General features: G+C 43.3%; 1 protein-coding gene across 1 annotated transcript; it reads left to right on the forward strand.

Annotated features, from left to right (window-relative positions):
• Positions 1-1,035: 1,035 nt before the first annotated feature.
• LOC109488063 (hairy/enhancer-of-split related with YRPW motif protein 1-like) lies at positions 1,036-26,961 on the forward strand. The gene is made up of 5 exons (XM_019792213.1): positions 1,036-1,433; positions 1,663-1,753; positions 10,836-10,940; positions 14,642-14,735; positions 24,813-26,961. The coding sequence occupies exons 1-5, from the start codon at positions 1,390-1,392 to the stop codon at positions 25,658-25,660; spliced, it is 1,182 nt and encodes a 393-aa protein (XP_019647772.1). The 5' UTR covers positions 1,036-1,389; the 3' UTR covers positions 25,661-26,961.

Below are 26,961 nucleotides of genomic sequence, written 5' to 3' on the forward strand. Positions count from 1 at the left end.
AGTCTCAGAAAAACGGGGCAGCTAGAGAATCCAGAAAACGGCGTTTTTACCGGACTTACTTTTTTTTGTAACCTGCCAATTTGATCTTCCCAATTTGATACTGTCTTCTCAATTCAATACTGTCTTCTCATTTGATTCTGTCTTCCCAATTTGATACTGTCTTACCAAGGGTCCTTGGTCTTGCCAATTTGATTCTGTCTTGTCAATTTCATACTGTCTTGTAGCCACCAAAAGATCTGCTTGGTGATTACCGTTCCAACATCTGCTTGAGTGTTGGACCAGTCCCAGCAGACATACGTCACGAGCCAGGTTAACGATCCCTGCCGTTTGTTTCGTTATCTCCCCGCTGTTTGCCGGGCGCTGTTTGCCGGGCTGTGTGCGTTACGCGCCACGTGACCTCCTCCGACACACGGCACAATAGCGCACGTGCCGGCATGGTACAACTCCTCCCATTGGTCGCGCGGACACGCTTACACACGTGGGGCGATGGAACGGCGACGGTCATTGGTCGCGTGAGCAACAGGTATGAAGTATGTATTAGTAATTTATCAGGGAAAGTTCGGTAGTGTTTGGGGGTCTTTGGCTAGTAGTAAGGTTTTTGTGTCTTTCCTGTTGGAAATACTTATTTGTCTTCACAATGCCTTGGTTTGATGTAGGATGACAGCAGACAATTATCAATAAATGTCTTCTTTTTCTCTTTCTCTCCTTTATAAGGTGTCTAGATACTAGTAAATTACCAATCTACTAATACTTAAACATACAGTTGTAGATATATAGAGTTTCTTATGCAATTGAAAAACAACAGGATCGATCTTTCACTTGTCTGTGAAACGTTTTGTTTTTCTTTGAGCTTTGTAGACAACTTTTAGAACAGATGACAAATGATAAGATTCTCTTCTACAAGACATCCCTTGGACTGTCTCTGACAAGACCTTGTTTGGTGAGAAACGAGAAAGAAAAGGACCTCAGTGTCTATCTGGTTGATTCCAACATTTGAATCGTTACCTGTTGGACTGAAATATCTGGAAGAAAAACTGTCAATGCTGTAGTGTCAACTGCACGACGTCCTGAACATACCTGTACGGAAAGGTTATTTCTCAGTCAATAACTAGAACGTCCTTGATATCGCTGTGTAAACTGACCCCTTGGGATTGGAACCCGCGACCCCCTGACCCGTGCATACCGGACGGTCCCCGTGCGGACAATAGGCGTGTGTTGGAGCGTGGCGTGTGTGGGTCTGGCCTCGGGCGCTCATCTCAGGCAGGCGGCCGGCCACTCGCCCCGCGCCCGCAGTCACGTCCGTCCGCAGCGCCCGCCCAGCCGCGCGTACCTCAGCCCCGACCGTCACACCGCCGCACGCCCGCGGAGCTCCCCTCGCGGTCCGGCACCATGAACTCTCCACAGTCCGCCGCCGGAGACTCCTGCCCCGACAGGTACAGCCCAGACGTGTAGACTATTTCTCTCTCTCAAAATCACGTCTTATACCAGTTCCAGTATACCGCCAGAGAACAACCGATCGTACAGAGATTGTATTGTTGTCCCGGCGGCCGTACGTACGGCGTAGGCAGTAGTTTACATACAGCGGTAGCGCCCGCCGATCTGCATGAGAATGTGCGAGCGTCTGTCCCGTACTGACCGCCTGCCTTTGTCCCTCCTCCACAGCCCACCGGGCCCTGCTCGGCAGCGAGACGGCAGCAGGACGCCAGCAGACCCCGCAGACATGGACAGGCACAGACGGAAGCGGAAGGCCGGGGTGAGTCCACGTCTTATAGACTCTTTCCTTTAAGAAACGTAGTCTCTACCAGACTAACTACGCTGGCTATATATTATAGGAGAATATTTGCCAGGGGAGTTTGGCCGCCTTTGGGGTTTGACTGTCCGCCTTCAGAGTGGGAAATTAACCTTCTCGCGGACTGACTCTCCTGGCCAACTATTTTCCCAATTTTACCGAATTCTAGGATCCGTACCCCCGTAGGAAGGCCAGGTGGAGAAACGTGTGTGTGTGTGTGGTTGTGAAAAAGTTTGTATTGGCTGTGTACAGCACACCTGTAGGCTGTGCTGTGATTTACCGTACAGCAGTAAGGGACAGATGTGTGATTGTGGGTCGGAGTGGATTATGCCGTCCCATGGGGGGCAGATGGTCCGATCATTCCGGGTGTCTGAAGTTGAAGAACCGACGGGCACTCCGTACCTGTACGTACAGGGGACTGCGTTACAAAGGTGTTCCCTCACCTGAAGGAACGTGGTCTTGTTGGCGGTCTGTTTTGGCTTCCTCGGAGAGTTGGCTTGTTCCAACTTCTGTTGGTTGAAAGACGGAAAGGAGAATATACAACAAAGGCGATTTTTAAATCTCAAACCACAAAGTCGACGAAAGGTAATTAACCCACAGTCGGTCTAATATTGATAATAAAACTAGAACGGCAGTTGTATCGTGGTTTTACCGATCACTGAGAAGGCATGTTTGGTAAAGTTACAACAGATTTTCAGAAATGGGAACGCCAGTTTCGGAGGTGGATTTAGTATTTTGCATATTTATAAGTTAGCTGGGCTTTATTCAGTGCAGAACGCCTTTCGTCCTTTTCAAAGACACATGTTGGTACTAGGCGTTTGTCAAGGAAGTCTAGAATTTGGGTCCACCTTTTCGAATGGCGGTGCTACCTGTAATTCACACCTCGTTAAGAAAACAGTTTTTTCCTCAGAAGATGAAGCCAAAGAAGTAGACCCATGTGGGAAAGGAGGTTATAGTGGGGGTTAATTAAACCTCTAGTCTCCACCAGACTCCTCTGCAGGCTGAATACATTGTAGAAATCAGCCTAAAAAGGAATGTAGCTGGCCAAGGGGAGGTAGCCGGCCATAGAGGGTGCCATACAGGCCGATTTCTACTACTAGTATGCATTCAGCCTGCAAAGGAGTCTGGTGGAGACTATTGTACTTCTAGCCCACGTTATTACATTGTCGCGTCGCACCGTTTCTGTGTTAAGTGCCACGGTAAGTACCGTATGGAGTATAGGAGTGGGCGGTCGGCAGATCGGACAGATTACTCCTTCCCGAGTTGTGGAAGGTTCTATCAATGATTGACACACGGGCGGCACGACCTCTTACATGTACTACCGGTGCGCTAGCGCTGAGGAAGGCTCCAAGCAGATATTGGGTGGGGGTTGTAATGTTTTATTCGTGTCGTCCAGTTTCAGAAGTTTATGTTTTCGGTAGCGTTCGTGTGTGTGTCCGTCCGACTGTGCGTGTGTCAATACGATAGTTCGAGAAGGCTTAGATGGATTATTTGGTATGGGGGTAGGTCTTCATGGGACCTCGACATGGTTTAATTTTGACATGAAGCTGGTAGAATTGTGAACTCAGAAAAAAGGACGGCCGGAAAATGTTGAGATTTTCCCTCCCATAATCTACATAGAGAATACTTAACTAGCGGAAAGGAGGCTTTCATCTTCTATTGTTCTGAAATTCAATTGTTGAACTTCAGGACAAGAAAATTTGTCTTAACGCGAATTCTTTTATTTGTTGATTCGTGGTTTGTCCCTATAGTTCTTAGACAACAATTTTACAATTGCAAATTTAGTGTCGACGTTGCACTGTGCTGATGTTCAATAGCGGCAAGCTCGGAATAAGTTACGATTTAGCCTCCCAACATCTGCTTGGAGATTAACCGAAAAGAACGCAAAATAAACTCGGTAAGTAGGATGTTGCGAATATTAGTGGTGAACACCACAGAATCGCCAGACTTGTTTGATAGAAGCTTCCACGACTACGTTTTCTTTCGCTTTTATAATGCACCGTTTCTTCCGGGTCGGCACTGGAACGCGATGAAAAATAAAAACGCATTATAAAGGCTTTTAGATCTTGCTAAGGTGGCTAAGAATTGTCTAGATCCACCTTAAGACCATTCCCAGGTCCCATCAGCTGGCGGCAAGTCCCGTCGTTCCCGGTAGCGGGGTTCTTAAGCCCTTAATTCGCCAGATCTTGTCGGAAAAGACAACAAGACGGGATCCCTTAATCCCTCCACCAGCGATGTCGGTGTGTCTAAAGCGATAACAGACCGCTTCCCTGCAACATCAGGGACAAACAGTAAACAGTTGTAAGTACGAGCACTGATAATCATCAGTAATCAGACATCTCATGCATTTGCTGAAATCACGGATAAGTCGAACAAGAGCCTTCCGACCTTCTCCAGACCATGGTTGGGAATTAGTCGTAAACAAGGCCATCTGTGGTTGGGAGTTGGTCGTCGAGGTTGCCTATTACTAGTAGTTTTGAAAAGTCGTCTTCGACAGTCGACTATGAATTTTGAGATTTTGGAAATCAAATTCTGCTTGGATGCGATCAGAGGAGCGAACTAGAGCTAGAAAAGGATGGATTCGACTAACAATGAAAATAGTGAAAGTCTTTCCAGAAATAGAAAGTTGCCAAGACGCGCGTGACAAACAAAGACCTTCTCCTCAGCTGACCCCGTGCTTCTATATCTGTGGCAAAAATTGTGGCGATTTCCTTATTATTTAGACAATCCTGTTATTCTTGTGACAATCCTGTGATTCTAACCGCCTCGCTCCGTACCACATTGTTACGCTATGACGACCCTGACTTATCATTAAGTCGTATATTACTGTATACGTCTAAAACCGATGTGACTCGTGTTAGCCGCCGGCAAGCGGAGCACAATAGTAGCGTGTGGGTAGAAAAACAGACGTTGGGCGATGTTGAGAAGCAGACACGTCACTAACCTGATTAAACCGCGCTTCGTGCAACCCTCCCGCTGGTAAGGCAGTCCGTGCGCAGTCATTGACAGTGCTGGTGAGAATTTAAGGTGAAAACAGGCTACTAACGTCACTTACATCGTCATTCGTCATTCCATAAATTATCATTTTGGCGTTGAATAGGCAATTGCGCTTTTTGCGTGATAGTCGTTAAATAAATGTGAATTGAATAGATAAAAATTTCGTAAATTATGCCATGTCCTTTATAGACGTAGACACGCAGTGATGTTGGAACGAAGGATGTGCTAAGAGACAGTATTTATACTTACATGGACGGCCTTGTTGAATCTAAATGTTGCTAATTTGTCAGATCGTCCGTTGTTACCTCCATACTGGCCTCAGTTGACCCAAGAAAGCTCCTCAGTTGACCTTAAGTTCCCTAGTTGATTTACATGTAGTTGAAGCGTAGTTAAAATAATTACTAGTACAACCGTCGTTAAAATGATTATAATCGTTAAGGCGGTGCCACAATGTCAGCGATCTTTGATCTAAATAATTGTTGATTGCAACAGAGTTGGAAATCTACCGCATCACATTGAACCGTAGCCTCTATCAGGCTTCAGAAGCGGCTGGAAAGGGTCGAAATTGACCACATAGACAGATAACATGCCAGGAGAGTTGGTCCGCTAGAGGAAACAGTTTACCGCACCTGACCTGTACTCTTTTAGCGGACCAACTCTCCCGGTATGTCATCTGTATATTGACCAATTTCTACGTTCTACCCGCTTCTGAAGCCTGGTAGAGGCTAACTAAACGCCAGCATTTCCTTATATAATCACAGTATGATTTCCACGGTCGCGTTGTGCTATTTATGTCTTTAACCTTGACCAGAGGTCGTTCCATTGTCAGGGATAACGGAAGGATGACAACAAAGGGATGTGGGCGATTTGGAGCTAAATGTCACACGCAGCTCATTAAAAACTGAGTTATTTATCTAGGGTTTAGACTCATCCTCATAAACAAAGGAACACGTCATCGCGGGAGTCCATATAGGGGATAACAATCAGACAAAGGGGTTTAGAACAATAGAAAAGTTCTAAAAACTGCATTATGATGGAGAGAAGGCTGTGAAGTGCGAAAGGCTATGTAAATTGTCTTGTCATTTCGTAAACTGAAGGTATGGAAAGTCTATTATTATCTAAACAGCAGAGAGGAAGTAAAGTATATGATTAGCATAACTTAGCGGTAACTTTCCCTGTAATGAACTTGCAGCTTCCTCTGCTGGTATAATTTTGCGTGGCCGATCCTTAAGATATAAAGTTAAGTTATGGGATGCTACCGTTAATATGATGGTTCAGTAAGCTTCAAGTCGGATTTCGGTAAAACCTGTTTAGATAATTGCACGTCGAAAGACTCCCAAGGTCTAGCAAAGTACTTATCTATAGTATTCAAATCATACCTTTGCGTTCAATAATGTGTTGTTAATTTTCTAAATGCAGAAAGTGCCACATTGTTACTTTGCATCGCGTTACTTTGACTACAGTACCTTGTTTATGTTAATTATGAGTTCCCATGTTCCTAATGTCACTTCAGCCAGGTTTAAAGTGATCCTATAAGCTATCTATTCTTCCTAAGGACCTAATCCCGGCCCCAGACAAGCTCCCAGACTGAGCACACCTCTCCCACGGATTGTTGTTTCTGCTGTTGGTCTCTTTGTCGCCGAAGTGTGTCAAACACCGGTCACTTTAAGTTTTGCTCTCAAAGTGTCAAAGGCTTTGGGATCCCCATTTTCAACATATTACAATGTACTTCTTGTGTTACGTGTGTACCAGTTTCCCAAATCACAAATACGTTGCTACTTGTATTTCAAGTGGATATTTCGGAGATTTGAACTCATCATGAACAAACCTAGTCAGATTTGAAAAGCATCGTTTTAGGCCGCCGGCCATGAAATTTGGAAGATCGTTCAACGAATTTCATTTAAACGTTTTGTATATTTTGTTTTCAATCATAATGTTATATGGTGCATCTAATTCTGTGACTTTATCAGTTTATGATTGGGATAATCCCCATCATAAAGTCACAGAAATCCCATGTTGGGCAGCACAGTGGGTGTTGAGCGTCAAGTGCAAGAAGCCCTACATTTCAGCTCGGTATAAGAAGCCCTACATTTCAGCTTACCCCGTCTGTACACCACCATGAGTAGCTGTTGTGTTTGCCCGTATGGCGCGCCCATTGTGCCCGTGGTACGGCCGGGAGTTTGTTATGACTGCAGGCGGGCGGGGGGAGGCTGAGAGCCCGGGTGTTGTGGTTTCTGTAAGTGGGGGTGTAATCCTTACGGTAACAACCCAGGCCGACTACAGACTAACTGGGGCGTCTGCTGACCTAGTCTGCACCGCGCGACGAATATATAGGGCAAAAGCAAACCAAAAGGATGCATAATTCGTTAGAGAAATGAAAAAAAAATCGTTTGTAACATTCACTGAGCATTTCAACCCTCACTTGAAATTAAGATAATCTTGGGGGATCAGATTGAAACGAATTTGCATTTTTCCAACTTGAAAACTTTCAAGCTAAGTTTGTATTAAATCGCAGTATAAATCGCAGCATTCATCTAAGCGCCCTGACAACTTCGTCGTCCAACAGATTTACGACTGAAAATCTACGGAATGTTTTGGGTGTATCCTTCAAAATTCTGCTGTCTCATTCCGGAATAGTTACCGTTCAACGTTCTCCTATTTGTCACGTGACCGGGGAGCAGGTGTGACCGTTCGGGCGGAAAGCTGTCCCCGCCCAGGTCCGCCCATCCGGGCACAATTAGCACCAACGGTTCTACAAACTACAGCTACCGCTGTGTTTAGCCTCTGCCAGGCTTCGGGAGGCGACTGGAAAGAGTAGAAATCGGTCAAATAGAGATAACATGCCAGGGGAGTTGGTCCGCCAGGGAGAACAGTTTTCCGCACCCGAAACTGCGTTCACACTGCCGGCGCGCTGCCCCCAACAAAGGTTTCTCTTTTTGCTCGTGTCCAACAAGACCGACTTGTTCTTTTGCGTCTTTTTGCTGGATAGGTGCGTTCAGTGAAAGTGCGAGCAAGAGACCACATTAGAAGTTGGCGTACAGCTCTTAAATATCAGCTTTCTGAACTTTACGCTTCACTTGGAAAAAACGAACATCGTGCAATACAATTTGAAAACTAGCGACATTAACTCAAAGAAGGCAGCAATCAATTCACAAAGGAGTCTGAGAAATATCTTTCGAACTACTTTGTCCTTGACGAGTCCGTTTCTTACAAGAAATTCGCTCCTGCCATTCCAAAAATTCCCCTCCGTATTGTTCGGTTCCTCTCCTTATTTTGGACAAAAACAGACGCTTGTTGTAGAAAAACAGACCTTTAAAGAAACTGCCCGCGTCCGACACACCGCGCGCCCTTGACCCGATAACACCTGCTCCTGTGTACGTACCGTTCCGAGCGTTAGTCCCTTTCTTTCTGCTGTGTCAGAATCGCAAAACCTGCGAAACGTCTCGGTTCAAGGCATAACACCCCTGCTCTAAAATTCTGGAGAACAAGTTGCTTCAGGAACTGATAGGTTTCAGTCTCCATACACCAGGGCAAAGCCTAGCCTTATTAAAACGCGCTTAGATATAGCGATCCTGCAACTTACATGGCTCAGGAGAGCGGAGTTTGTGCTACATTTACTACGGGAATCTCTGGTCTTCTCAAGAATGTTGTTAGACGTACTGAAGATGTAGGTTTTCTTAAAGATTGGCCTAACGAACGACTACTTCGTCTTAAAAGGACAGTCGGCATCAGTATCTTTAAGACAACTTTGTTACAAGGCAGAAGACACCGTGAGATTGCAATAGATGATGAGGAGACAAAGACACCTGTAGTTTCCCCAAAGAAAAGTTAACGACTTAGAAAATGGTGAAACGAAGAAAAGGGCGGCCGATCTTCGCCCGTCGCGCGGACACAAAGCATCGCTGACGGTGGTCCACCTGCCGCTCTCAGCGGGCTAACCGTCCGAAACACATGTCAATCAAACGGACTGGTGAGTGACGATCCTGGTACGATAATCCCGCCACCGGCTTACAGCGAGTTTACTGGAACACTGTCTGTACGCGATGCTATCTGGTCTAATTGTCGGATTCTAAGCGCTAAACCGACTTGTGTACTTAAGAGGTATTTAAGAGTATTATAAATCTTGCTTTGACATAATTAGCTGGGATGGGGGAGTGATAAGTCGTTATAAGACACGCAAGTGTTTGCTTTACCTTGGCTATAGACGACACATGTTGGAGGTTTCTGAATCTGAATCGGCCGGGATTTGAACCCATGACGATGCGATCCAGAGACCTAACCACGAAAATCGCAGTAAGTTTCACGTGGTATGGGTGTCATCAAATTGTGACAATCAACGTAACAAAAGAGGACAGGCAACAAATTCACAGGGGACTGAAGCTTAGTCGTTGAAAAGACATAAGACCCAATCAAGATAAATGCAAAGATGGCTTAGTGCATATTCATTGTTTTCGATACCATTGCAACTATCAACTTTATCAGCACGACTTAGCTTGTTTATCAAGCATAAATGTACGATAAAGATCTTTCATTTACTAATGCCCAATCTGATGACGCAGATATGGGCGTTTTCGGTTCGTCTTGAATATTTTCTTGCACACATGACCGACTTTAATTAAAACTATTAAAATACTAACAAAGCAGGTCCAAAAACAGGAAAAATTTAGCTGAATTGGGAAAAGAACTGGCCAGTGGAGTTTGCCCACCATATAGTTCGTTTTCCCACGCTTCTGAGGACGAAATGGAACTCCAACGGTTGACCCACTATCCTGGCCAGTCAGATTCTCTTCTTGCCAACTCCCTGTAGGAAGGCCTGGTAGAGATAAGATAAAACTCGCACGCCTTAAACGAAGTACAGAAACGAGCGGAAAACGTTTGTAGCTTGTAGATTAGTCGGGAAACATGTTGTTAACACGTCCCCGCGTACTAATGATGTTCCCCCCACTTGAGCACCTGTTGTCAGAGCCTGGAGCGGGGCTTACAGCGAACAACGAGACTCAAACCTCCTCCGTACAAACTGTCAACTCGGTATGCACATTTCTCCAGGGAAAACGCGCAAACTGGAAACATTTTCCGATGACAGATCTGGGAGTCTTTTGTTTCCTTTATTGCACCTGCGTTATTGAAGAAAAGTCCAATGAATTGTCGTTAAGTTTTGGCTTACGTCGATGAAAGTTAGACATCCAGGTAATGGGATACACAAGAAAACTGTAACTCAAGCAACTGGGTAGGGTTTGAAAACTGTCAGATGTTTCAAGTAGCATCCACTACTTTTCGTCAGTGACTTTCTCGTTTTGCCATTTTCTGCGGCGTTTTATATGCATTTCTGCTGTTTTCTAGTCCCAACCAGACTAAGAACGCTGGCGGAAAAATAGTAAAATTTAGCCAAATTTTGAGCAAAAATTTGTCGCGGGAATTTGGGCACCATAAGCGTAAGGTTTCGTTTGTTACTACCGCAGGCTGATGACTCCCCTAGCCAACTATCCACCCTATTTTTGCCCTGAATTTTACTATCCACAACCCCATCGGAAGGCCTGGAGGAGGCTTGTGTATTTCTCTGCCCGCCTCTTCAAACAAGGAAATCCCTAACGCTATCAAGGCTATTAACCTAATCACTGTAACACTTTATAGCCGTTTAGCGAGTAGGTGCGAAGTGCACGCGCGGTAAACCAAGCGAACAAAAGCGCACCACCGGAGAGACCCACTGTGGGAGAGACCAAACGGAAAGACACACAAACCAATGTCATCAAACCAATAGCAGTGGCTAGAGACTATAAAAGGTCTACTAACCCAGTAGCAAAGAGGCCCATGCAATTTCTAGAAGGCTCAAATTTTGGGTTTGATATTTATTTCTTGTCCTTTTTCATTGGTTTTCGTAGTATGTGATGGGTTCTGAATGTCCTGAAAATTTCACCCGCCTCCGATATCAGGGAGGCATTTTCTCCTCAAACATGCTTCCCAGAGCATTCTTAGCCCCATAACAAGAAAATCAAGACTACTTTTTGTCCCAGAGTGTTTCTTATGTCCGGTTTTTATTATTTTCCCGCAGGAGGAGCCGACCCCGCACAAGGTGATTGAGAAGCGGCGGAGAGACCGCATCAACCAGCGGTTCGAGGAGCTGCGCGGACTGGTGCCCACCGCACGGAACTCACAGGTGGGGACAACATAATTCAGTTTCCCAAATCACAGTTCAGCACAATTTACAGTATATTTTTTACGCAATCCAAACGGGTGGCAAATGGTAACTGTCAGCGGTTCGAGGAGCTGCGCGGCCTGGTACTAGTACCCATCGCACGGAACTCACAGGTGCATATGGTAGAACATCGGCCAAACTTCGGCCCGAGGGCCTACAGTCGAAGTCTTAGCCTCTACCAGGCATCGAAAGCGGCTGGAAAGAAATTGGCCAAATAGACAGATAAAATGGGAAGGGGAGTTGTTCCGCTAGAGCGTGGTTTGCCGCTTCTGGCCCTTTCTACTGTTCCAGTCGCCTCCCGAAGCCTGTTAGAGGCTACCACAGACTAGGGAGAACAGGTACTTGCTCTTTCACAGTGTTGCCTTAACGCACGTTCTGATGCTGCTGTTTTTTGCCGATCAAGTGCGAGGTTTCCCCGACTTTTTGGCCGACTAAAACCACCTGTGCATAAAAAAGGGAGAAAGCTGTCTCGTGAAGACCTTGTGATTTTCCTTTTCTACACTCAGCCGCGTGTCGAAAAACTTCCCAACACAAACGTCTGTTTCGTCAGCAGGTGGGTTTTGTAGGGAAGTAGAGCACGTCTCATTCAGGACGGGATTGTGTAGCCGACTCTACCGTCCTCACAGGTGGTTACCGAGTTTGTGTAAGGCTTACAGAAACACGGACTAAACCCCACAAGACAAGCGGACCTGTTTTTATTGTGGAAAATCCGTGATCATCTGAATTATCAGAAATACTTCTGGAATGCATGGGCTAAGAGGAAAATGCAAAGAATTCCTTGAGTCAGCTGAAATTCCTATAAGTCAGCAGAAAGAAGCCATGATGTTAATGAATGTATTATTAGGCATAAGGAACTCATTTATGCGTAGGCGTTATGTTATTATGGGGATAACAGGCATTAAAAGATAGCATTTGCGAGGTTTAAAATTCCGAAGGAAGGGAGCGAGAAGTATAGCACAATTGTAGAGTTATTTATGATAATATTTTTGCAGATTTCTTCTGGTGAATGCATTTTTGGTGGGAGTGGGGTTTTAGCAACCTCTACCAGGCTTCGAGTAGCGACTGGAAAGAGTAGAAATTGGTCAAACAGAGAGATAACATGCCAGGGGAGTTGGTCTGCTAAATGAGTACATTTTGCCGCTCCCAAACTGTGCTTTTTAGCGGACTAACTCCCCTGGCATGTTATCTCTCTATTTGGCCAACTTCTACTCTTTCCAGCCGCTTCCCGAAGTTTGGTAGAGGCTTGGGTTTTAGTAACCCCTTCATCAACCAGCAAACAAGACAGATTGAAAATCGGACTGATACAGAAACTGAATCAGCTCCTTTCAGTGGAGTGAGTTTGCAGAGCCTTACCCAATGACAGTTGAACAAAGCCGGTGACACTGACTACCTTCTGACATTTGGGATAATCCCTGCGATGTTTACTTTGTAAGCAACAGGGGGGACAATGTCAAGCCTGTAAACTTGGCATCACTCTGGGCCAAGTCAAGTCAAACCATTGTAGCACATCACTGTGCCACTGACGAAACTGTTTTCGTGACAAGGTACAAAGTTTGGGCAATGATTGAAGGTTACAACTAAGCAAATGAAGTACTTGGAAAGCCAGTAGACTGTATGGCACAATCTCTTGCTGTGGGGGGCTGGTAGGCCCCCATCCCCAATACTGTGAGGCAAGTCGGCCAGAGTGTGACTTAGTCAGGCATATGAGAGTAGCAACCACAAACATACATCAGTGTTGCCCAAGAGGTATCCTGCAGATCCATCCGAATGTTTAAGTGACATAAGCACAGACCATGTCCAATAACAGGTAAATCTTATGTCAAGGCTGCTTACCAGGTATTCTCCCAGGGTCTTAAGGTTCCTTAAGTGTGGTTTGTACAGGTGAGAACTGTGATGTCCTTTCCCATGCTAGAACAGGGGTTAGACCATGGTTTCACTGACATTAGGCAGTAGGCATTTCCTCGGTCTCGTAAGACTGCAAAAGGAGGCTATGAAAATGACCAAAACAAACGGACCCTAGCTATATACCACCTCTCATTCTTAAGTATGTATTATGTACTACAAATGGAAAAAGCTACTGGAGCATCATGGACCACTAGGCTCAGAGGGGACTGAGTGAGTGATGTGTAAGAATATGTGTAGAAATTTATTTAGAACTTTAAATGATGTAAACTGTATCTTACATTCATATATTCTGTCTGACCCTTACCTCTCCCCCCATGCGGCCTCAGTGAAAAGCGGCCTGCAGACCGGTTTGCTATTCTCATGAGTAAAGAATGGTTCAAACAATTATCAAGAGCAATTGTTCAGAAGGAGGATGAGCAATGGTGTCTTCAAGAAGTTGATAAGGAACAGACATACAGACATAGGGAGGGTCAGTGGTGATGTCATGCAACAGGCATCAGCTACCAGCCTAATGAGGATGTCTGTCATTATGCTGTAATTCAGAGATGCATGGACGAAAACATGTGGATCATTCCAACAACGTACTGTCACGCTAGGGCGTAGAACAATTGTACGACATGAAATCTTTTGAACTCATGTCTTGGCTATCTCCCTGTCTGTCCATAGCTTTAAGTCATTCATGCAATTTATCAATTTTGCCACAAGCTTCAGCACCAAATTTGCCAAGTTTAAACCCTCCCGTAATCTTTTTCATCATTTTTTGAATCTAAAAGCTTAGAGTACCTCACGTCGAAACCACTACTGGCAGTGTCCCAAGTGTTCTCCTGGAACTTGGGATCTTTTGTTCTCCTGCCTTAGATTATCATACAACAACCTTGTTCAACCTGCTTACGTGTGCAGAAATTCTTCCCCTAACACACTATAGTAAATTGCTCTCATTGCTTTTGTACACTTTAAACCTACTCTGGAAAGAAGATTACAAATGTTAAGCAACATCTGAAAGAGCTAGATTTATGAGGCGTTATCCAAAGCTCGTTATTTTTGAGCCTGGATAATTAGAAGGCTGGACAGGGAGCAGTGAGCCAGAAGACATCGGTAATCCTGCAGAAAGGTTATCTTGGGATATCTTCGACTTTTCTTTTCAACCTTATGGCACAAGGCACTAATTTATGTGACCAATCGACGCCTTTTCAAGCAAATAATACTTAAGTGGAGGAAATTTTCAAAGGCAGTCAGATCATATTTCCATTCTGGGCCATAATTGCACAGAAAGAACATTGCCTGGCCTTGGTGAATGGTGGAACGTTACCTTTGTAAAAGATAAGCCACCCTTGAAAGATAGATGCAGGCATAAATACTCAAAAGATATGGGGAAGTTCTGGTAGAGTTTCTCAGCTAAGGGTCACAGTAGCCATGTCAAAAATAACAGCATAGCAGATAATGTCTATCAATTTTTGTAACACCTAATTAAATCCATTTTTTCTAACCCCAATGAACTGACTAAGACATTTTAAGATTCTTCCAACACTAATATATAATCTAAATGACCTTAGTCCACACAGACACTTACAATAAGACCCTTCAACATGCAGAAGGCTCATCAAAATTGCAGGACAACCGAGGACGAAGGTGAAAAGAAGCACAGTGGAACTGAGGGTATCTTTGTGTGACCAAGACTTTGATGTTGTGTTGTGCAACATTTCTGTGTGACAAAGAAAAAAAACAAATGAATAACTTGATATCTTTTTTCCTGGCAGGGTGTTAAGAACGACAAAGTCGACCTCCTCCACATGACGATAGAACACCTGAAGACACTGACAGGAAGAACCTCACCTGTGGACAGGGAAAATGGTGGGTAAACAACAAATTAAGCTCTCATCTCTTTTGGTTGGGAAAATACAGCATAGTTAGTACATTTAGACTACATGTGCCAGTTTGATTAAGTTTTAGACCACCAGACTGAGTCTAAGTTTCCAACATAGCATCATGGGAAATTGGAGATACCGACACATTCCTTCGCACTCCTTCACAGAATCATGAGAAAACAAATCGAGGTACATTGTGTAATTTGATTTTTGTAGTCAAGTCTGGATACATTTGTTGTTTCGAAATACTAGGATACCACCCAGAAGTTTGCTCATTGTGTGCAATGACCACAATAGAAGACTTCAGTATGCAGATCTCCCATCTTGGCCCATTCAGAAGGAAAATATGTCCTGTCTGAGTTGTCTTACATCTGCTCAAGTTTTCTTGAGGCTCCAGGGTGGGCCTTGAGACCTTTCATGGGTGCTGACAATAGTAAGGAAACTCGGCCAGCTAACCCCATTACTGATATACAATAGACATTAGCCTACAACTCAGTGTCAGGCCTGAACTCTTCAGGACACTAGTCATACCAGCGAGTAGAGTTTCCAGTATCCAGAATGATTGTACTGTCCAACCTGAACTAGTGACCACCTGGCCACTTTGACCACTTTTTGGTGGTTCCCCTACATAATTTTCTCCATTAGTATGTATACGTTAGCCAGCCTTTGATTATACAGTTGCTGGGGTCCCTGACACAGGGGTGGGCAGCAGTCGGCTGACACCATTGACACAAACGATAAGAATCATGTGTATAGTATCCACATACATAGTACAAATTGTATCAGTCCCCTAAGTGGTTTTCTTAGGCAGTTTTGACTGTGTGTGCAATACCAAATACCGGTAATCCTTAGTTCATAAACTAGCAGAAGGGTTTATCTGAAGACTTGATGCCTTCATTGACTCTCAGCCTTGAGAAATCCAGAGAAGGTGCAGAAGAATGAAGTTTACAGTGCATCGCCACAAAAGTGTAACAAATTGGTTGCTACGGCAACCACAATGAAGCTTCCTTGAGTTTCCCAGGGACAAGGTGAGGGTTTTCAGGGGGGACAACAATGGGCTTTCACTCTTATGGCGCTGAATGGAACTTGGAGAAAGGGAAAGTGACCTTTTGCCCCCTTTGTTCTCGATGTTGGTCAAGGAACTGCATGTAAAGAAAAAGGGAAAGTCCTTGGCCTGTCTGCTGTACAGTACCTTTGTGTCCAACTTGAAGATTCTTGACAGAAAGTCAACTTTACTTTCTGAGGGTGTTTGGAAGAAAGGCGTCAAGGCCAAGAAGAAGAGTAAATGCTAAAAGTCTTGGAACAAAGTTGGGACTCAAATTCGGCTCTTACATAATAATATACCAGCAGAGTCAGACAGTTGTTACAAGATTTCAGTTGCGGAAAATGCATGTTGCTTCATGAATGTAATTGTAACTGATGCATGCAACGTATTCAAAGGAAAGACTTGGGTGAAACACAATTCAATGTCACTGAAAGTTATTTCCAGGCAAAATGTAGAGTTACCTACATTTTATCATTTGTTAAGATAACAGCTTATATTTATATGACATGATTGAATGTATATTTAGCATGAAATGACTGATTTGGATTGTAAGTTTTCCAAAATTGATAAGTAGCTCATGCAATGACATGATGTGACATTCGTGGGAATATTGCTGATTTTTACCCTTGATAAGATGATACCATTCCAGACACAGTATTCAAATCTCGTATTACACAATATTTCAAATGGAGAAAGACCACCCTCTAGGTAGACCACAGTAACTTCTATTGCATCTTGCACCTGGCTGTCTTCAGAATGGCCTTGAAATAAAAACCATTGAAATTCTGTAAATTAAACTCATGCTTGGACCTTAGTTCTCATGATAAAGCAGACCATTTTTTCTCCTTTTAAACCTCCCAGATTTAAAGCCCCGATACAGATTACGGGCCAGTGTTAAAGGGATCCTTGCAAACGAGGTGCATAGCAGCACAGTGACAGAGACACATGGGGCGCGTTTAAGCCCTTTCAGCGCACCTCTCCGAGTTTAGGGTTTCAAAGCGCTCAGTGGAGCCAGAAAATGGCACGTTTCCCAGATGGATAGGTACTGCCCCGAGGTCAAGACCCTTTTGTGGAAAATTCAGGGTCTCCTTTAGCGGAGGCTGTATGCAGATGAGGGATCTGTCAGGAAAGTTCTCCACGGTTGGCTGGAGAAATGGCCGGACAAAGGCACACACGCTACGCCTGTCCTGGCTATTGTGGGCCGCTGTTATGGTCAGAACTGTGCTGGCAGCTGAGACTTCGAGTGAGAGGAGTGAAAGGAGGCAGAACCAAGTCCATTGACCGGAGCATTCCGACACACGCTGGCTTTTTGGCAAATTTCACCACTAGCTGATCTTTTCCTGGATTGGTGAAGTCCTGTGAGATTTCGATCAGTGTCATATTTTTTAAAAATCTTAAAAAACACATTGCTAGTGCAATAAACTGTAGTGTACTGGAAGTGGTTAGCAATCCTGCTTTTGGACCATAAGGCCAGTCCTCAGTCCATAATTTGTATGCTACTGGCAGAAGTTACAATCCTTAAGAACAAAGTGATAACCACACACTGAGCATGTTAAAGAACCCACCACACTGTCTTCTAAGAAAAGAGCTCTAATAGTATGCAACAGTCCAAACCCTCACACAGCTCGCACTTGAGTACTCCAAGTACAAAAATGTTGTGTTATTAATTTGGCTGCTTTTTTTTTTCAAATTTCTCCAATATTCAAAAGCTAATGTAACACAGAAGTAGCAGTTTTACCATTGATGATGTACATGAGCATTTTTGTCAGACTTGTGGACTTTTGCCTGTAAAAGAGATGCAAAACAGGAGTCTCCATTGCCTCTGCCTGACTGCTAAAATGTACATCTGCTCTGAGCTGCATTCAGGCCCAAGGTGTTCAGAGGAACAATAGGCTGGGATGGAGAATGTAAATTGTGTGTAGACTGGCACAACACAACAATGGGCAGTAGGAATAATAACAGCCTTTTGTCCCAGAAATCACCCATTCCTCTACCCTTACACACCCACAGTGGGAACAACATAAAATCTGCAGAAACTTCAAAAGGAAAGTAGAGACAGGATGTTATTCAGAAGCACTGATGTGGAAGAGAGTTGCTCTTTTTGATAAAAGAAATTTATGACTTTTAATTAAACTTGGGAGAACTTTAGATCTGGATGCCATTGAAAGTTATGTAACCTTAAGAAATTAATATATCTGAATATACTGAAGTTGCAGTTGGACTATGAAGTGTTTAAAGTCAAATATTTACTTCCACTATCCACAACTTGTTAGTAGGTAGCATAATCATTATAAAGTTTGTATTTAATGTGAAAGCCTGTCGCATTTTTAAGTGAAAAATTTTCATCAAATGAAACGTTTTCACAAGTTTCCCCAAAGGTTTCAAGAAAATTTTAGAAGTCAAGTCCTTCTCTCAAGTACTGTCCTAAAGCATGCACCCAACAACAAGAAGAACATTATGCACAGTCACGCACTTTCACTAAAAGCAATTTCCAGCATTCAAAACTACCACCATACTGTTTACAGTAACGTGGAAAACACTGTTTTTAAGTGTAAATCTGTCCGGAACCCTGATGACACCTTAATTAAACTGAAGACAGCAGTGTGCGCCCGTCTCTGTAATTTGCTCCTGGCACGAAAGGGCTGAATGGCAATGACCGTGTAGACTTAAGCTGAAGGAACAGACTTCAGATATGACATTACCTAGGTATTGAGTCCTTTTTTTCCTTTATGAGATAAATAAACTGCTTCCAAGAACTTTAGGGCTAACCTGCTGCAGTTGTGATCAGCCCAAACCATGCCTCTGGCTATACTGATCATATATTAGCTACCTTCAAGTTGATATCCCTACATTTCAAGTGCTAACCCCTCTTCATTCATATTGGTAAAAACCATATACAATCAAACAAACAAAAATCTGACATGATTTGTGACGATGTTAACATTTGAAGGTGACTAAGAGCAAAGAATTGAGCAAAAAGGGATGAGAGTTCCATTTGAATCCAAGATTACCTTGAAATCCTTGAAGTAGAAAGTGACCAATGACACAGCCTAATATAAGCCTTAGATGTTATCATTCCTGAGACTGGAAGAATGAGAGAGTTAAGATGTTTCTTAAGTTGTTCAAAGAGGTTTCTTCCACTCCACGTAACTCTGACATAACCAGGCTGAGATGACTCAGCAACTCATGGACTGGAAGGAAGAGGATTTTTTACCATATCATCATCTGTACTTACCAAGAGACACTGGTTTCAACTCAACAATAAGCACAGCTCTGTATTACCTACTACTGGTACCTATCAAATACTTAACTACAGATGGCAGGATTGCACGAAATCGGATCAATTTTCTGAAATAAAAATGTACCAAGGGCAAAGAAATTCAGTGTGAAGCCTTATAATTTACACTTTGGGACAAAAACTTCTACCCCCTTCAATGAAGCTGTGCCTCCATTCTCTGCCCCTCTGTTCCGTTTCAAACTGCCTTAAAAGTACCCTCATTGCAGACATAGAGTAGCAGGGCCATCATTCTGACATACATGTGCTTTGAAATACCGGTAATGTCTCAGGAATTAGCTATGCAGGCTTAGATGTAACATGCTATCTGAAATGTTATGTAACCAGAAAGTTTGTGTGTTGTGTAAAAGGGCACGTATCCAGGGTATGACTCATCCTGGTAATGAAAAGGAGCAATTATATTAAGACAAGATAACTGTTATCTGCACAGTCATTGACATAAGGACATTCAATCCCTATTCCTGGAATTTGTCCACGTTTTCAAGAGTACCAGTCCAGTAATTATTACAAAGCACCTGATTACGGCACAACAGATGTATTGCTGTGATCAGTGGTAGTACATATACCAGCATCATGAGTCATGAGCCAATGAATGAATGAGTGAATGAATGACTGGTTTATTTGATCAACGTGATCCTTAAAAAGGTACATCGTAGCCAGGTTAAGTGGCTGAATTGCATACTTTTCACATCAATAGATAAGGCACTCTTTACTAAGGTTAGAGGCAAGTGGTGTGGGCTTAGACTTGATAAGGCTTAGAGTTAGGGAGAAGCCAAACTCAAAGGCTCTATTTTGTCAAACATTGAACTGTAACCAGGATACTACCTGACATTTTACTTTGAAGCTAAACCTCATAGTGAGTGAGTGGGTGAGCCACAATGACTGGTTCTTAACTTGTTTTCCATATTGCTTTGAACTTGTCAGATCAAAGTGTGTATTCTGTAAAATACAAGTTTTAGCCTGAAGGCCCTTTGTCTTCCTTTCCAGTGAACATCAATGTATCTTTTGTTACCAACTTATTTGGACTGATTTTTGCAAAGATAATTATGGAAAAACTCTCAATCAAATTTGCATGAGATAAAGTGTATCTAGATGTGCTGAAGATTATCCAAATCTGCAGTGATCAGGCATTAATTCATCCATTGACAGGCTATAAAAGTTAAAGAGACTGCCTTGGGCAGTGGATTTACAAATGTACTACCTACAATGTTGCATAATGCTGGTGATGTTTTATGCATTTTTCAAAGGCCTAAAAAATAGCCTTTCTCTCAAGCTAATCCTAAAATAAGCCGCAAACAGACATCCAAAACTTAGGCAGTCTATATAACAGCAAGACAGCATAACTGGGGCCTGGCCGTAATGTTGTCATCGGGAGAAAATGCTCATTGTGTCAAAGTGTAATGCAGCCTAAGGCAAACACATGTCCAGGTATTGCAATACCAAATAAACAAACAAAGGGACAAGAAAAGCATCACAGGTGAAATAATAGTCCCAGTACAAGGGTGGGAACTTTCAACTCTGGATCCTGGCCAGAGCGATTATACGCACCTGTACTGGTTAGTATATGTCTGAACCAAAAGGTGCACATATTGGTGCGCAAAGGATAGCTAGCAGTGACACTGAGTGTAGCTGAATGAAAAGTCGTCAGCAGGCTGACTTTGAGTATTTCATGAATAAACAAAGGCTTAAACAAACAAACAAAACCATCAGGCTATTTCAAAGGCAATTGAGTCAAATAAGGATACTATACAAAGTTTGATACCTCCTGTTGTAATATTTAGTAGTACATAAACTACATACACACAACATCCTCAAAAGACCCAAAAGTATCTTTTCTACTCTTTACAAGTCTAGGAGGGATGAGCTAAAAACTAGCCTGAAACATATGATTGTGTAAACACTGAGCCAAACACTACATCTGGTTGGAGATCAGACAAGAGACAGACAAGTGTTAAGAGGCACAATTACTCCATGTCAGCACCACCAGATGGGCCGTGTGTGTTATCTTATCTCACAGTTTTAACAACCTGCTCATTAAGATCAGGAGTTAATCACACTGGCTTTTAATTACCAGCTCCTTCAGGTGGAGATTAGTTGCACAAAATCGATCATAATCTTTAGCGCCAAGGGCCTCGTCACAGGTAGATTGTTCTGGACGCCTCCAGACAACTCTAATTTACTGGTACAGTCCAAACTTAACTGCAAGTGACTACCTCTACATACACACCAACTGACCAATGTGACCACTTTTTGTGGTCTCTTTAATATTGACGTTGGATAATTTTTCCCATTGATACAAGCATTAAGAATCCTGTCTATACTCTAGAGAGACCACCTGTCCACATAGACAAGACTTATTGGTCCCTGAGTTGTATTCTTGGGTAATTTTCAATGCATCATGAAAGCAAGCTCAGATCAACTAACAGCACATTAAAAAAAATGAAAATCACCTCCAGTATTGCTTTTAAAAGTTGGAAATTCAGCCTAGAGGGTAGAAATGAGGGTAGTGAGGGAAATATTCCTGTTAGAGGCAGGGATTACCACTCAGCAGGTACAGAGTGATTGGGCCTGACTTGCCTGAGGGGAGCTGCTCTCAACATAACTTCATCAGCAGTAAGTTCTAACCTAAGGCCAGGCAAAACTGATTCCCTGTACTACATCTCCTGGAGATTCTGTATCTGACACAATGGTGTGTACAAAAGCACAGGAATTCATCCCACGTTGGATCTTCTTGTAAAATTGTTCTGAAGATATCCAGAAGAAAACGTTTGAAAGGAATGACGTTGATTGTCCCTGACACACGTGCAGGCTCTAATGTGGGATTAGGGGATTTTCATGCTCAGATGGGTGAGGAAAATTGCTGCTAACGTTCTTCCCCTTATCTAAATTGTACATCCTCTGTACATGAAAGGGTCCCGCTTGTCAGATTTAGTTGGTGTCAGTGTGTACTGGTGCAGGATTTATGAGGGATCTGAATGTTTTAAATAAGAAAAAGACAGACCTTTGTATTATTTATGACCTCTTAAGTTTGCAATCTGTTCACCTGTCTTTGGCTACCCTGGAATCAAATTGATAAATAAAAAAGATTTAACAATCCTTAGAATTACATATTAAGCACTTAGGCCTTAGGGTGAGGTCTTTCTTCATGTCAATGGAAAAATTATCTAAGGGACCACCAAAAAAGTGGTCACATCTTAATCTTCAAACATTAGATTTGGTGTTAAGCCTTAAACATCAACTTAGGCCACACCAATTTAATTTGTTGGTTCTCGGATTCGCCTCTTCATTTTTTCCTGATTTGCAAAAAAAAAAATTCAGAATCAACTGCAAAATGCTCATATTTTGCCCTGAACAGTTGAAAACAGTCCTTTTCTTCCTAGTCATTACAGTTATTCCATCTTTCAATTCAGTGGTATCATTAGAAGTTAAAAATTCATTGTTTAAATTTTGAACCAGCCTTTTTGTGTTGACTTCATACCTCCTATCGTAGCATTTGGGGCTATAATAGAATGCCTAGATCTGTTTTTATTTTTATTTTTTTTCGCCCTGTCGCTTCATATTTTTCCTGAAAAAATCCGAGAACCAACAAATTAAATTGGTGTGGCCTTAGACCAGACTATTACAGACTGTACTTCACCCAGTGCTACATGGGCCATTGGCCGGCATATGAAAAGCGGATCTCTGTTCAAGTATCTCAGTTCCTCTGCATTATTTCCGGCACAATAGCTGACGAAAACTTGGCGGTTCAGAAACAAAGCCCCTGCACGTAGCCAGGAACCCAAACTAACCATCCATTGTTCCCCGACATAACCCGAGTGAGAGTTATAAGTTTTTGTTTGTGTATTTAACAAGGTACATCGGCCCACAAAAAGCAACCGATAACCAACATCGGAAGGATATACTAACCAAACACAGGAAGCCCTTTGACGGTAAGGTACACCTGCATTTTTCCGTCCTGTTTTATTTTTATCAGGACAATTTCGGCTTTGTGTTGTAAGTTGATGGATGTGGCTTAGATGGATGGATGCTGCCAAACTAATTACGTCATTTGTTTCTTGTGCCACTTAAAAAAAAAGAGGGAAAACAAAGCAGGAAAAACATAACTCCATCAGCTTAAAGGTAGTACTCTTAAATGTCGTGCCTGTTCAGTCACGTGCCAAGTACAAGGCTTCAGTACACAACTTTACACAAGTCTTACAAGTAGGGTTACAAATGTATAGTCAAGATAGATAGTGACACAAAGATTCAGTTTTTGTACAAGTGACCACATATGGACCAGCTGGCCAATGACCAGACCTTTGCCTTCTTCGGGTCCATAGACCCAGTACCAAATTTGTAATGGTTCTTTTCTTCTGTTTATCTTGTTAGGAAATTGCATTAGACTGGTGGGATTTCTACTTAAGTTTCTCTACCAAACTCTTCCATGTCTTCAAGCTTGTACTGAATATAAACTGTTCAAACAAACTTGAATATATCAGTTGTTAGCTTTGAAGTTATGCTAATCTTCAGCACCGGTGCTGTCCATACTTTCAATGGTTGTTGAGGTTAAAAAAAGTTAAAGGTCCTATAGCGTTTCTAAGGCCACAGGGGCAGTGGGTCGTTAATCTACTTTGTCTGGGTGCAGCATTGGGAGGCAGAACCCATCCCTCTCCTTCCACTGCCTTTTACCAAAGTCAGGTTCCCCTTTACACCTGGGTGGAGTGAGAAAAGACACAACGTTACAGATTTATACAATCTTGTTACCAGTTCGGTTTGCTACTTAACCTGCTAACTGTAGCGGGAAATGTAATTGACATAGCTCAATAACATCCTTACTGCCTAGATACTGGAGCAAACAACGAACAAAAGCTCTAATTTGTCAGAAAGCTACTTTAAATACCTCTTTTTCTTAAACCTCTTGGCCTCTAACCTCTCTATACAAGTAATCGTGTTAGGGCCTTTGGACCCACACGCGTTCCTGAGCACTGGCTATTGTCATCGTGGAATTAGGTTGACTTTTTCTCCTCTGTTCTTTTGGGTTCCACAATCGCTTGTTGGCAGAGAGGGTGTGGGGTGGGTGTGTGGGTGGTGCTCAGGGGTGGGTAGGTCATTGCGTGGGTGGGTCGGTTGTTGGGTGGGCAATTGCATATTTTTCACCCTATGCTTAGAATTTTACCTGTTGGTCCAATGTACATGGGGAGCGGCATTATAAATTTGCATATCACACTTTAGAACTCTGAATTTCTGTTATTGTCATTATACATGTAACTATATAGTAGTATGTACTATGTACAAGATCACATCATTGTTCATTCATATAATCCCTCGCTGGAAAGTTCATCAATTTTGTTATTTTTCTTTTGAAGATTGATAAAATGGAAAAAGAGGACATGAAGCTTCTCAAGTTTTAGGGGCCTGCCAGAAGCATGATGTATATTGTGCAATCATCTAGTCAGGCTCGCAGTGTGTTACTCAGTGTGTTACTAAGTGTGTTACTAAGTGTGTTACTAAGTGCTTGGAAAGAGAAGCACTTTTCTAACAGGAATTTTCTCTGAGTGTATTTCCCCAGACGAGAACTGTCTTTAAAACATCAATAAAAAAATAAAAAGTCACAGTAAAAAAACAATAAAACAATAAAAAAGAGGACATGAAGCTTCTAGCGACCTGCCAGATGCATGATGTACATTGCTAGCAGAGTGCTTTTCTGTACTTTTCTAACAGGAAATTTCTCTCTATTTCCCCAGACGAGAACTGTCCCCAGCAGACGTCAGCCCCTCCCGCCCGAGGAGTGATCTTCACAGCGACGGACGCGGTGCTGGCGGGGTTCTCGGAGTGCGCGTACGAGGCTCTGCAGTTCCTGCTGCACGAGGAGCACATGCCGGAGGACAGCGAGCTGGTCGTCAGCCTGCGCTCACACCTCAGGAACTCCCAGATGTCCCTGGACGTGCACCGGGTGCTCCAGACGCACCTCCCGCACCCCACCTTCGACTCGGCGCCGCCCCAGCGCCTCATGACGCCCCCCAGACACGCCGTGGACATGCCCCTTCCACCGTCCCCGCACACCATGCAGTCCCCCAGCCAGCCGACAGCGTCCAGATCAGAGCTCGCCATGCCGGCAACCCCACAGCCGCCTGTACCAACAACGTACCCGAACTCCCCTGCAGTCGTCCACAGCTTTTCTCCCGCAAAGCTGCCCAGTTCCCCGGGGGTACAGATTTCCCTGCAACAGCAGGCCGCCGTCGGGGTGCCGAACTCGCCAGGGGTCCAACTCGGCATGCAACACAGGCTCACCCCGCCCTGCACCACCCCAAACAGCACCATGTCCCTCCCCAACGTCACGCCCTTAACCGTTGCCATGGCAACGTCGACGGTTGCCAGGGTGACGGCATCTGCTGCCATGGCTACCAGCAGTCCCTCACCAGGTCCGGTGATGCCGATATTCGCCTACTTGCCGCCCCGTTCCTATGGTTACGGCATGCCGACCCCGCCCCCTCCACCGCCCCCTCAGTACGCCAACGGCCCGCCGGTCAGTCCGTACCAGCCCGTGTTTGTCGGCTGGCTGCCCCCGCCGCCTCAACCACCCCCACAGTAGCAGGAGAAAAATGCAAAAATATTAACAACATACAAATATGCTAATCCTTGATTAATCTACTGACTGTTTTGACCAAGCAGGACAGGAGGATACACAAGAAAACAGTTACTCAGGCAACTGGACAGATTTTGAAAACTGTCAGACTGTCATTACTGGATGCTACTTAAATTTAGTTGAAAGGTCTGGCAGTTTTCAAAATCTATCCAGGTGACTGTTTTGTTCAGTCTGTATCTCATTATCTGAATGTCTTAACCTTCATCGACGTAGCACAATTCAGAAAAACATTGTATAACGCCAACAGCCCAATGACCAGTCATACACTGGCATACAAATCCTTAATTTCCTGACTGAAAAACAGCAAGAAAACACTGCCTTAACATTACAGTATTAGAGAAGTGTATTATGTCTGACTTTGAGCCTCAGTGATGTGTTGGTTGCAAATGTGTACTACTGTATGTATTCCTCAAAAAAATTAATGCAAAAAAAGAAGAAGAAAATTAAAACCTACTAGCTGGAGTACAATATAGACTTAGAGACAAGAGGTGTATGTATATATCTTAAGGTACATTCTAATATGACAAGCACACAGTACTTACATGTACAAAACATGGGGTATATGATACATGTACATATACTCAGAACACTGTACATACTGTTACACATTTCAAACTAAAGCTGTTAAAAATTTATTGACAGAGCAACAACACTGTTGTAAGGTTGCTTAAGAAGAATGGAGGAGCTTTTCCTCTTTCAGTCCACCATTGGTAGCATATAGTTACTGTCACATAATTTCAATGAAGAAGTTGTCCTGTTCAGAGCAACATTTTGAACCCATCACCAAGGCTGCATTTCTAGACTAGCAAGCAAAAACATTTACCGGTATAGTAGAATGCTATAATATAATAGCTCTTTTAAACAATAACATTAAGCAATACATACTGTATAATAGTAACCAATCATGGACTGTAAGATACACTACTGACCAATCAGCATGCTGTACTCAGTAGCTATGGTTACAGCATTGGATATTGACCAACCAGAGTTCACCTTCATTCTAATTGATGTTGATGTGAAGTGTTTGTGTGGCCCTGATGCTGTTGTTCTTGTCTATCCAATGATCACCAAGCTGACACACTGCTGACCAAATATCAACGTTAATGTTTTGTAACCATGACAACTATTTGCACAGAGACAAAGCTAGACTTATTACCGATGCTCCTCACATCTGCTTGACAAGATTTGTGTCTGTTACGAGCAAGGTTCAACTTGTAGCCAGACGTTCTGTAAATAAAGTCCTGACA

This window comes from Branchiostoma belcheri, unplaced genomic scaffold (genome assembly GCF_001625305.1).
Source record: "Branchiostoma belcheri isolate BF01 breed outbred unplaced genomic scaffold, Haploidv18h27 scaffold91, whole genome shotgun sequence".
NCBI lineage: Eukaryota > Metazoa > Chordata > Leptocardii > Amphioxiformes > Branchiostomatidae > Branchiostoma > Branchiostoma belcheri.